This window comes from Alexandromys fortis, unplaced genomic scaffold (assembly GCF_014885135.2).
Source record: "Alexandromys fortis isolate MF-2015 unplaced genomic scaffold, M_Fortis_MF-2015_v1.1 scaffold_7, whole genome shotgun sequence".
Classification (NCBI taxonomy): Eukaryota; Metazoa; Chordata; class Mammalia; order Rodentia; family Cricetidae; genus Alexandromys; species Alexandromys fortis.
The window spans coordinates 24467944-24480256 of record NW_026067920.1 but is presented as its reverse complement, the minus strand read 5'-3'; the positions used below and the strand labels follow the sequence as shown (position 1 = coordinate 24480256).

At 45.2% G+C, this 12313-nt stretch overlaps 1 protein-coding gene across 4 annotated transcripts in view; it reads right to left on the bottom strand.

Moving 5' to 3' along the window:
* The window catches only part of Bcl11a (BCL11 transcription factor A), a 95152-nt gene that overhangs the window by 11666 nt on the left and 71173 nt on the right, over nt 1-12313 (bottom strand). For all 4 annotated transcript variants that reach the window (XM_050141365.1, XM_050141364.1, XM_050141362.1 and 1 more), the window contains exon 3: nt 3726-3827. In XM_050141365.1, the coding sequence (XP_049997322.1) occupies nt 3726-3827 (102 nt within the window). The remainder of the gene's footprint in view (nt 1-3725; nt 3828-12313) is intronic.

The window sequence follows — 12313 nt, the reverse complement described above, 5'->3', positions numbered from 1 at the left end:
AATAGCTGATGGCCCAGGGATTAAAAAATAAAAATAAAAAAAAAAAAGACTGTGCTTAAAATATAACTGAGAAATACACTTTCTCCCTAAATGAGAAGGGGCCCTTAAACCCATGGCTAGCATTTGTAAGTAACTTTTTCAATGGGGCAAGACTCACCAGGGAGCTAAGGAGTGGGCATGAGGAATTCATCAATTATAGGATTCCTCCATTTAGCAAGTCAGAAAGAAAAGCTGCCAAGGTCTTCTGAGGAGCCCCAAACACTCATATTCCAAAACAAGCCAGCCTCGCTCCAGCACTTGTCTAAATAATGGACTCCTGCCCTGCCCTTGCAATTTACTTTACAATGCATTTATAATCTCACTCAATATAGCCCACTCCTGGGGAAATCTCTTTAACAAGATTAGATGGGAAGATACCAAAATTAGGTTTCAAACATTTGTCTAATGTAGAAGGAGGAAGAAAGGCAGAGAGATTTTGAAAGAAAATGCTGACATTAGAATCACATTATCTGCCTATTTTTGTTTGCCTCTTTTCTTCAAAGGGAAATAAAAAGCTTCATTGAGAGTATTTTCATAATTTTTTTGTTGTTATTGAACAATGACTTGGGTCCTAAATAGGCAGGGGAAAAAAATCTGGTTCCAACCACTGCGACCCTCCCTCCATGGCTTTCTCCTTTGCTGCCCTAGGACTCTGGGTCATTGTCATATATTTAGCCTGGCAATCAGAATTGGGTAACCAAGGAGCTTTGTCGGCTGAAGCAAAGCCTTAACACTTTCGTCACTCCAAATGCCTTAAATCATATTTGACCCCCATAATCTCTTAAAGCCTAGGGGTGGACCCACAATTAGCAAGGATGGTTTCAGATGTGCTGTGATGGCCCTGATCAAAGCCAAATTCTGTGCGTGCTAAGCCACACCCAGCGTCTCATCCATGAGTTTCCGAGAGGCTTAAGGAAGGTCCGTTTTATTTCGCTTCCTAAAAAAGGAAAATGTTTTTCCGAGGCAGCTATGTGCTTATGTTACAGGGCGTTAACGCTATGGTGCAGGCCTTCCCCTCTCATACATCAGGTTAGAGAAAACGGCTTTGATCTTGTAACGAGCACAAAACATACAGTTTTTCACCATTGCATTCTGTATTCCCATCAACTAGATATTCCAGATCATGAGGGGCAGCTAGTGTAATCACAATGTCAATGAGAAGGGTGTTACGATCGAGACTAAGGATTACATGGAAAGAGCCGCTCTGAAACTGGTAATTATCACCAGTCCACTAATAGCAAACGATGCATTACAATTTCACCATATAATCTGTGTTTCGCGCGGCTCATGCTGGCACACCACATTATATTACAGTGCGCACAGATTCTAAATTCCTAAACTGCAGTCATCAATAAATGTGTTGCTCGCCGTAATTTGTGAAATTACTTTGTTCATAACATCTTTGATGGTTTAGAAAGACCAGAATTGATTTCCTGCACGGCAAAATTAGGGCTACATTGATTTATTGATGTGTAAAATATAATAATATTCTTCATTTACTCTGATGAGAATCAACTTCTCACTCTGAGAGCCTCATTGGGCATTTACCAGGATTGTTTTGATTTAGAGCAATAAATGGAGCCCTGCCCCTCGCCGGTACAAGGACCCATGGCACTGAAAGGGTTAAACCCAGCTGTTAGCCTATCTACTTACTGACTTGTATTTTACTTCGTTTTGTGAGAACAGTCTCCGTTTCTAAATGTATCACTGAAGTGAAAAGTCATGTGACTGCGGCCTCATGACTGGAAACAGCAAGGAGGTCTGTGATAGGGCCTTCAGTGGCATTTCCCAGCTTGTGACTCGGCGCTCAACAAATGAAATTTCCCTGGGCCTTGGGATTCCTTCATGTAAAATGAGCATTAAAAACAGGACCCTTAAAGAATGGTTGGGTCTAAAATAGCAGATGCATACACAGCCAGATGTAATCTATTGGGTCCAGCATGCAGGTTTTCATTACCGCCGGGTGTGATTAATTATGTGTGTGTGTGTGTGTGTGTGTGTGTGTGTGTGTGTGTGTGTGTGTGTGTGTAACTAACCGCATTACACTCCCAGCACAGCTTGGAAAGAAGGTCCATGGCAACTTCAACCCAGACTTTGGCAACAGAGGCAAATGGGGGAATTCTAAGCCACTGTTAATGATTTCACAGCCAGGGAGGCCAGGGGTCTCTGAAAGCCAAGGACAGTCCATGCAGTTGAGGAGGAACACTAGCTTGTCCTAGAGCTTTCTGGAGCCCACAGTCCATTGGCACATACCGTCGTCTGATTGCTCCTCTGCTATTACTTGTGCACTGACGAGGGAAGGAAGGACTTCCGTTTCTGGCTTTGGCCTCTCCACTCCACCCTCCATTGCCCCACTCAGTCTCCCTTCCCAGGGTGACTGTGTTCCCACAACCAAGTGCAGGCCCCATGCACCCCTGATGGCGGGCAGGGACTCGAATCTGAAGTCACCCCCTAAACTCTCTGCAGTGACCTAACTCAGACTGGGGCCCAGCTTGGAGGGGGGGAGGAGAAGGGTGCTTTTACCCCCACCCTCAGCCCTCGGGACTCAAGGGCTTGTGAAATCTTACAACGGTTCCCTGTTACTTGGGATTACCTAGAAGTGAGTAAGAAAATAAACAAGTGGCTTTGAATCTGCTGTGGAGGTGCACGGCCTGCCCTAAGGCACCGTTCACAGGATGGGTAAGGCTGGTGACCCTCTCAGGAAAGGAAGCCTCACTGACAGCCGGGCTTTTGCATCTTATACTTTGTTAGGCTCTTTCCTGTCCTTTTTTCTTACCACAGCCACAGTGTTTTTGTTGTTGTTGTCTTGAAAATAAACATTAGATGCTATTTCTCCCTTATCTTGGACCTGCTTTTTTTGTGTGTGTTTTTGGGGTAGAATCAATTCTCCCTTCAAATATTTTGGCCATGTGTGATTCATAACCACATACTTCTAACCAGAGAAGAAAACTGAAATGCTTACTAAAACATCTTTCAGGATGATATATGAATATATTCATAGATTATAAATGAATAAATCTGACTTTCGTAAAGAGGTCCCCACTACAGAAGTTATGGTGTTGGAAGCAAGAGTGTGGGAAGCGGCAGTGGGCTCGCTACATCTCACCTACATTTCTGGGCATATTTTCTCTAAAATAAGGAGAAAAACAAGTACATTGTTGTGTATCTGTATGCATATATATACATATATAATAACCACATGTATCTATAAATATACCATGTCCAGATACACATGCGAATGCATAAGTAACATGCATTAGACTATCTTGGGAGTAACTGTAAGCTGCCTGTGGTCCTGGCCCCTGCTAGTGATGCATTGCCAAACAATTCGAAGCCTCTGCAAGGCCATAGTAGTGAATGTCCAGTAAGATGGGCTGTGAACACAGGAATGTACCAGCTACCAGCTATGGAGCCAGGCAAGACCTGGGGGAGAAGCCCCCAGGGACGAGCTGCTGTCAGCTCAGGGTCTCCTGTGAGGAGAGCAATGCGAGGGGGAGGGAAAGGCACTCAGGACTACGAACGGGTAAGGAGAGTGGGTGCCAAGCGAGTAATGAAAAAGCACATATGGGATACCTGTCTATGTTGGGGGAGACTCCCTCCAGTACTGAAAAGTAAGGACCATTTTTCAGGAACTCTCATCTCTACACACATTTGTATATTTGTAGAAGAGATAACATTCAACTTACAAATACCCTGCGGGGCATACTCTGCACTCATCCCAGGCGTGGGGATTAGAGCTCCGTGTGCAGACCGGGGGGAGGACAGGCCCCTCCAGTGCGGAAGTTTATCTGTGAACGAAACCCAGAATCAGGCACTGCAGCATAAACATCGTGCATCGTAAACCACGGGATATCACATTTCACTTCCATTAAAATAGATTAACATCATTACAACAGCCTTGCAGATAGTTACCAGGCCCTGCCCCCCCCCCCCCCCCCCCCCCCCACCCCCCCCCCCCCAACCAAACCCCCCCCCCACCCCCACACCACCCCCCGCCCCCCCCCCCCCCCCCCCCGCAGCAAACAACGGCAGAGAGCTGTCCCCCACAGGTTTTGTTTTGCTTTTCATTTTGGTCCTCATTTTTTTGGACAACAAGTAAGAGGTTGGTTTGAAGTCTGAAGCAGGGGCTAGTTCTTAGGTCCCGTTCCTTATTTGTTGTTGTTATTTGATTATTACAAGGGATAGAGAGATTGCAAGGAGAAATTGGCACTAACAGGGTGGGCCAGAGAAATGGGGTTTATCTGCAAGGCTGTTTGACACGAATTCAATGACTATAGACAAACCCATGCCAACAGCAGGCTAACAGAGCGGGTTTGTGAACCACTCTTTCTTTCAGGGAATAACACTGTATAGTTTCCTCCAACTGCAGGTATTTCAGTGCTCCATGGGCCACACTCTAGAATCCTGTCAATGGGCGCCCCAGGAAGGCATGCCTTCTCACAGTACAAAGCAATGGAGAATGAAGGTTAGACCCTTAGCATTTAAGTAACTTAGGCCAAGTCCCTCCCACATCCCTTTAGGGCAAAGGATAATGCTACTAAGTGACAAGACAAACAAACAACAAAAATCCCAAGGGCAGCACCCAGAAACTAAGGCCCACGTTCCCCTTCTAGAGCACACAGGCCGACACTAAGCAACTGCTCACCACTGCATGGAAATCAAGAGCCATAGAAGCACTTTTAGCTGTGGGTGTTTGTAGGAAAGGAAACGGGGTTTGTGCATTCTTGGGATGCTCAATTCTGGCCTCAATGCCCAGCTTTTCCAAACACACCCCAGCTAACTACCCTTCTCATGACCTAGAGGTGGCCAGGAGACAGATGAAGCTCATATGTTCATGAAGTTCAGGAGAACTGAGTTGGGTGGTGAGTGAAGAGGGCATGGTTAAAAGTACCAGCACCTAACAGCACCGCCAGGGTATTCCGGGACAGTTGCCATATACAGCGGGTCACAACCTCACATGGGGGTCAACATAACTAAATTAATTCAGAACTCAAACGAGTTTCTGGCCAGGGTTGCCCACATGTGGCCTGTCATGGCAACGTGCACAGCACACTGTTACGGCCACTCAGGCCAAGTAACTGCCGGCCTGAAACACCTGGGTGCAGACTCTGGCTTATGGAACATTCTGAGCTGCTGTGTTTTTATTACACAGAGTTGACCATCTCTTACAAAGAGACCTAATACTTCCCGATTGCTATTCTTAAGCATGCAAGCATCAAATGAGTCTGTCTTTGGATTGAATTGTGATAGATAGTATGTCTTATTCATTCATCCATTCATTTTTTTATTTGATTTTTTCAACGCAGGATTTCTCAGTAGCTATGTATGGAGCGAGTCCTGGAACACACTCTGTAGACCAGGCTGGCCTCAAACTCACAGAGATCCGCCTGCCTCCGCCTCCCGAGTGCTGGGATTATAGGTGTGCGCCACCACCGCCTGGCTAGAATGCTTTATTTTAAACATTGTTTGAGTTATTAACTTATGAATTTTAGAAGGTGGAAAAATCAAACTAATTTTGGCTTGGAATTAGGACAGAATTCCCAACAATCTCTGCACTAGGCCTACACACTCCACCACGCTGAACTACATGTTCATGAGAAGTGGGTTCTCAACATTAGCGATGATACAATCAAAACATCAATGAACTCTGAGGAACACTGAAGATGCTCTCCGTCCTGCAGTATCAGACAGTAAGCCAAGATTTAATTATTTATGTAAAAATAAATACACTCATCCATCTCATTAGTACGCAAATTTGCCTTAGTCTTTAATAAGTGTTAAGATTATATGCATACCAAATAAATGATTAAAACTAAATTTCCTTATAATTCATCTTAAGCAAATGTTTGGTTGTATATGTATTTCGTATTTGTACTTCCTGAAAGTCATATGAAAACTCAGGTGAACAGGAGTTACAGGTGTAACGTAAAAATTCTCTGTGATCAATTTATAGTCAGGACACTTGGGACCAAGTTCCCTGTTACGAGGAACCTGATGTGTAACAATGGCGTACAGAAGAAATCTATTATTATTGGGCAGTCGTGGAGGCTTACCAAGCCTTAGACCAGTGGCTCTCAACCTGTGGGTCGAATGACCCTTGCACAGGGGTCTCATATCAGATATCCTGCATATCAGATATCTACATTACGATTCATAACAGTAGCAAAATTACAGTTATGAAGTAGCAACAAAAATAATTTTATGGCCTGGGATCACCACAACATGAGGAACTGTGTTAAAGGGTTTCACGTTAGGAAGGTTAATGATGACACCTCCTCTTGGATCAAAGCCACAAAATAAAACCACACAAAGGAACCTGCAACTGAGGGAGACTGGGCTCCAGAAACAAATATGTGTACCTTTTGTTGTTGGTGCTAAATTGGAAGTGGGGGTAAAAATCAACTCGGCTTAGTTCTTGAAGTTTTCAAGGAGAAATCTGAGAAGCCATTCTCGCACCTGCTCCTGTCTCAGCAAGCTTTTCTGTTGCAGAGCGTGAAATTCTTTTCTCAGAAAACCATACAAACTGAGGTATTTCTGTGACCCCCCCCCAGCACAAAAGCAACAAGGTCCTGGAACCCCTGCACAGGGAATATGACTTCAAATTCCCTACAACTTTGGGAAGTGGCCCTAAGTGTACCCCAGCAAGGAACGAGAGAGCTGTCAAATTTTAGCTGACCCATTCACATGCATTGCCAGATGAAGGCTGACCTGCTGGCGCACGTGGGGGGGGGGGGTTAAGCTCAGAGCAGCAGGGACTATGTGGCAAAGTGAGGTCTCTGTGACCAAAGTGTCCGAGTATCCATCTTCATAGTTTGTTTGGAGTTCTGAAATAAAGGGACTTGACAGTGGCTATGTGGATAATTAGTAATAAAGTAAAGATCTGAGTTAGTTGGCAGACCCTCATCTGTGTTCTGGCCCGGAATGGCTTCCCAGCTCTACTGGCTCTGCTGTGGTCTTCACTGGCTAGGAAGGTCTCAATAAAGGAGGTTGTCTCCAGCCAGAAGATGGCTCAGTGAGTCAATGCACTTGCTACCAAGCCTGACAACCTGGGTCCAAATCCCAGAACTGAGGCCTATAAATTGTCCTCAGATCTCCATATATGTGCCACGGCACATTTGTACCACCCCATACCAAAATAATAATAATAATAATAATAATAATAATAATAATAATAATAATAATAAATGTACACAAACCTAATTTTCAAAAAAAAAATTCTCATTCTACTAACTCACTGGGCAGACTCGCCAACGTCTACTGGAGTGGGTCAGCCTAGCTATGTGGCAAGGCTTTCAGAAAGTCCGAGGGCACTCACCTGGTGTCCTGAGCTGGACCATAGTACCCACTCTGTTGCAAGGGTCAGGTGACCGCAGCCCACTACCACACCCTCTGCTTCCTCTGTAGACAGATGAGCTAAGGAGAACAGTGTTTCCCTAGCCAGTAATTTATTTTAGAAAACAGCACACTGTCATGGTGACAGAGACGAGGGGGTGGGGGCAGCCTGAATGTCCTCTCCAGGAAGAGGGTCAGGCAGGGCTGATTATGAACTCAACTGATTCCTGCCGCTTCTTCCACTAAAACCACCCTTTAATGTTCTCCTTAGCAAGGAGAATCGACATTCATACATGAACTGGAAATGTTAAATTGTTAATAGCCTCCCTAGGGTTTAACTTCTTGCTATGATGCCTTCAATTATTTCATCACAGCTTAGGCAAAGTAAAGTATCACAATTAATGCTTCTGAACATCAACCGGAGCAGTCGTCCTGCCTTCCCCGGCAGAGAGGAAGAGAGCCACGCAGGCCGAAGACCCCTCTTTCTACCCTCTTCTCTCCCCAGGAGGAAGAGGGCCCCTTAGCAGGCTGGAAGTAACGTCTATGGTTATGACTGCTTTATTTCTTTATGGGTGCTCCTAAGCGAGGACCCAGAGCCAACACCAGCTTCATCTGGAGCTTGCTGGAAACGAAGATTCTTAGGGTTAACTTTAAGAGTTACCAGATCAGAAGTTGCATGGGGTGGAGGGATGTCTCCATTAAGTAAGCCCTTCAGGAGATGATAACTTAGAGTCAAGTCTAACACAAGTTAACTTAATAGTAGGAAGAGAAGTAAGGAAATCGGAGGCTTTGCTGGTCCTTGGCAGGGTCCCATGAACCCTGAGATTGTCATCCCTTGCACAACCCTCCTCTTCTAGGATTAAAAGAGTCAAAATCAGGGAAATTCCTAATGGAGTTCAAGGTTCTAGTCCACCCTTTTTCTTCTCATCACTGACCTAGGTGGTCCAGGTTCCTCATCAAGTAGGAAGCCCACGTGAGACAACCATCCGAAGTCAGACGAGCTGAGTTCTCACTGCTTCCCGACAACTGCAGTGGTGGCCTGTGCAGTGCTGGCCTGTGCAGTGGTGACCCATGCAGTGCTGGCCTGTGCAGTGGAGACCTGTGCAGTGGTGGCCTGTGCAGTTCTAGCCTATGCAGTGGTGGCCTGTGCAGTTCTAGCCTATGCAGTGCTGGCCTGTGCAGTTCTAGCCTATGCAGTGCTGGCCTGTGCAGTGGAGACCCGTGCAGTGGTGACCTGTGCAGTGGAGACCTGTGCAGTAGTGGCCTGTGCAGTGGTGACCCGTGCAGTGCTGGCCTGTGCAGTGGAGACCTGTGCAGTAGTGGCCTGTGCAGTGGTAGCCTGTGCAGTTCTGGCCTATGCAGTGGTGGCCTGTGCAGCGCTGGCCTGTGCAGTGCTGGGGTCTCAGAAATGGTTTATACATAGTAAAGCTGTGACATTTCCTTACAACTGAATAAAAAGATAATGGCTTCACTTCCAGGTCTCACTGAAGAGCAACAGGTTGGGAATGATTCTGATGTGATGCTGGGCACTGGTCACCTTAAATTTCTGCATCCACTGCACACTTACTTTTGACAAGGTGCTCCTCAGTGGGATCCGCTCAATCAGGTGTTGGGTTTCCTCAAGAATATCTCAAAGATTGCTTGACCACTCGCATGTTGCTTGCTTCTGAAGCTAACAGTTGCCTTACAGCCAGGCATGAAATACAGTCAGCCACATGGCTGTCCACTTATCACCAAGCTATGATGCATGGACATTGTGAAGCTCTGAGCGTCACTTCCAAAACACCCCATCAGTGCTTCAGGAACCAGCTTCTTTCAGGAGTCCAAGGTGGAGGGTATGGTTCAGTGGTAGAGCACTCTCCTGGCCCGTATGTATGAGCCTCAGGGTATAACCCCCAGTGAGCCCCTCTTCAAATAATATCAAAACAGAGATCCCAATCCTCTCCACAGAATACAAAGATGCGCGCTGTTTTCTAAAATGTATTTGTGTATTTTCCTCTTAACCTTGCACATCTAGCTGACTGTGTCCCCAAAGGAGAAGCTTAGGAGGCTCTGCCCTCTTCTCCTTGCATTGCCCATAAGAGAACAGATGAGAAACCACTCTGAGAGTTAACAAGCCAAAACAAAGGTTCTAACAGTCCCTTCGGCTCTACAATCCTCCGTCTTTTCTTCTCCTAGAAGGCAGTCTGGCCTAGAAGCTCCGTTGTCTAACTGAAAAGCAAAGACAGTCCTTGAACATCCTCTGTGGTTCCTACTTCTAGCTCTTGACTCAGCTTTCCATGGGTACCAGCCCCTCTCTGAGAGCCTGACTTACCAGCGCATTCTAGAACAAACACTAATCAAGCCTGTGGCCTGAGTTGCTTTGCCTGGAGTGAATGCATGCCAATTTTATCACTGCATACAGAATTCCTAATTAACCTTCTGATATTTTCAAGACGTACTGCCTTTACTCCAGAAATGAGCATTTTTCCCCTGTATTTCTTTTCCCCCATTGGCTAAGGTTTCACTAAGTCAAGATGATCTCTGGTTTTTTGTTTTTTTTTTTTTGTTTTTTTTTTTTTGCTTATGTTTTTTGTTTTTGAGACAGGGTCTCACTAGGTAGCCCTAGCTGGCCTAGAACTTGCGATGTAGACCAGGCTGCCCTTGAAATAATAGAAATTGGCCTGCCTCTGCTTCCTGAGTGCTAGGATTAAAGGTTTATACAATCACACCCAGACCATGATGTTTCCCATGATTCTCTTGAAATATATTCTGCAAAAGCAGAAGCCAGCGAGAATCCTAGACAACACACTCTAGAATTTTCTTCTTTGCTACTCAGCTGGTTTTTATATTATTTGATACCACACCAGTGACTTAATTGCACAGCTCATTTAAATACTCTCTCTTTTTTTTGTATTTCTTGGCCAATTTCTATGCTCTCAGACCTGTGATTATCCAAACAGGTTGCTAATGTCACCTTCAAAAAGTTCTCATGCTAGGCCTCCTCTCAAGGAGGAAAAAGGAAGAGATGACATCTTTTTATGCCCCCTTATCTATAAAAATGCAAGCCACCAATCTGTCAAGCCTAAACAAAATTTTCTGCAATCTGTGTCTTTAACATAAGCAAAGCATATAATTCAAAAAATAAGGAAAAAAAAAGAACTTGCTTTTCTGAAGAATAACTAAGCAGAGAAACATTGTGTTCCATCTCTGTGTTGAAATGCAGATTTCCCACTAAAAGGCAAATCTTTCATTTCAAAAGGTTGAATAGGATGGTACTTAAAAAAAGAATTCCAGCTGGTTAAATTTAGGGTGTTGAAAAAAGTTCACTCCAATAATATTCTTTGGCTCTGGGCCCAAAGTATTTTCACTTGATCGTGAATTAGATAAATTTTTATTACACTTTAAGCTTTTGCCTTAGAATGGTGGGGCTTTTGAGGGGACTGTGAGGGCAGCTGAATAAAAAGACAAATTGTCTTACAACAATTTTTCTGTTGTTTATTTAACCACGTACCACACTATGCAGAAATGTGTGCTCCGTGATACATTCCCTTCATTCATTCTTACATGCATTCATTCAACAAATTATCCACCAAATGCCTCTAATGCCCCCAAGCTGCAGTCTGGCTTCTGTGGGAAGTACAAAGTGTTCAGACTATCCTGTAGAGACAGCACCCAGCACAGAAGACACGGGCTGAACAGATGCCCCCCACTGGGCATAAAAACCACGTCATGAGAAAGGCACAGGGCTGCCGTGGGAACCCACGGGAAGAGAAATCTTGGTGGGTTGTCAGTATCCACACATGCAGGGTTCCCAAATCTGCAGCTGCTCAAATCCTTCAAGATACAATAGCATAATATTTACATACACTATGCACAGCCTTCCATGTTCTTAAATCATCTCTAAAACATTGCAGATGCTTAAGGAAAGACATTACTGTTTGGAAACAATGACAAGAAAAATCTGTACATGCTCAGGATAGATGCCATTGTTCAAAGTACTTTGGATCTGATATTGGAAGAACCTGTGAACCCAGAAGCCACTGAATGGAGACATCCAAGCATCCTTCACTGTGGAGGGGAGAACGGGGCCCTGGGCATGAGGCTGACTGACAAGCCAGACTTGGAAAGTCCCAGAGAAAGGCTTTGGAGACAAAGGCAAGAGTGGATGTTGGTGCTCTGCAGAAGCAAAGCCTCAAGGCAGGCAGCACAGAGGGGCACACCAGGCAGTCACATTCAAGAGAAAGTGCTTCATCCAGGTGACAGCAGTGACTGTGGTCATCCAAATGTCAGGTCTTCAGCCTCATCCTTTGAAATGCCATCCTTAAACAAGGGACAGAAAGGGACTACTTCCAGACTCCCAGAAAGCCCCCGCGCCCCTTCCTACCTCAAGTTCCCTTCTAGGAAGCGGTGGGTGGCCTACAAGCGAGTGCTGACAGCCATGTTCTTCTTTGAAACGTTGCCTCCCTGGCTTAAATAATCTATTTCAGATGTATTGCCGGTTTAAGGCGGCCTTGTGTTTGTTGAAATGTCTTCAGCAAACAACTGTGGAGAAATGTTGAGATTTCCCTATACTACGTGGTCTCTTCCATCAATGTGACCCTCCCTCCAAACTTCCCCTTTCTTCTCTCCAAAGCCATGGGGCGAGGAGACAAAGTGGGGACTTTTGTGCCTCTTTTAGGACTGTGTGTGCGCCTCTATTGGATGTGTTTTCCAGGCTGTTTGGGAGGAACCTGAGGAAGAATTTTAACTAAAGACAGCGCTGCAAGGCTTGGTGGGACAGTTCCCTCCAGTGAGCCTAGCACCCAGAAGGCTGATGCAGGAGCATCAGGAATTTGAGGCTAGCCTAGGCTACATAATGAGCTCCTGGCCAATCCAAGCTATAAGATCCTATCTCAAATATAAAAAAAAAACAGAGGAGAGAGAGAGAGAGAGAGAGAGAGAGAGAGAGAGAGAGAGAGAG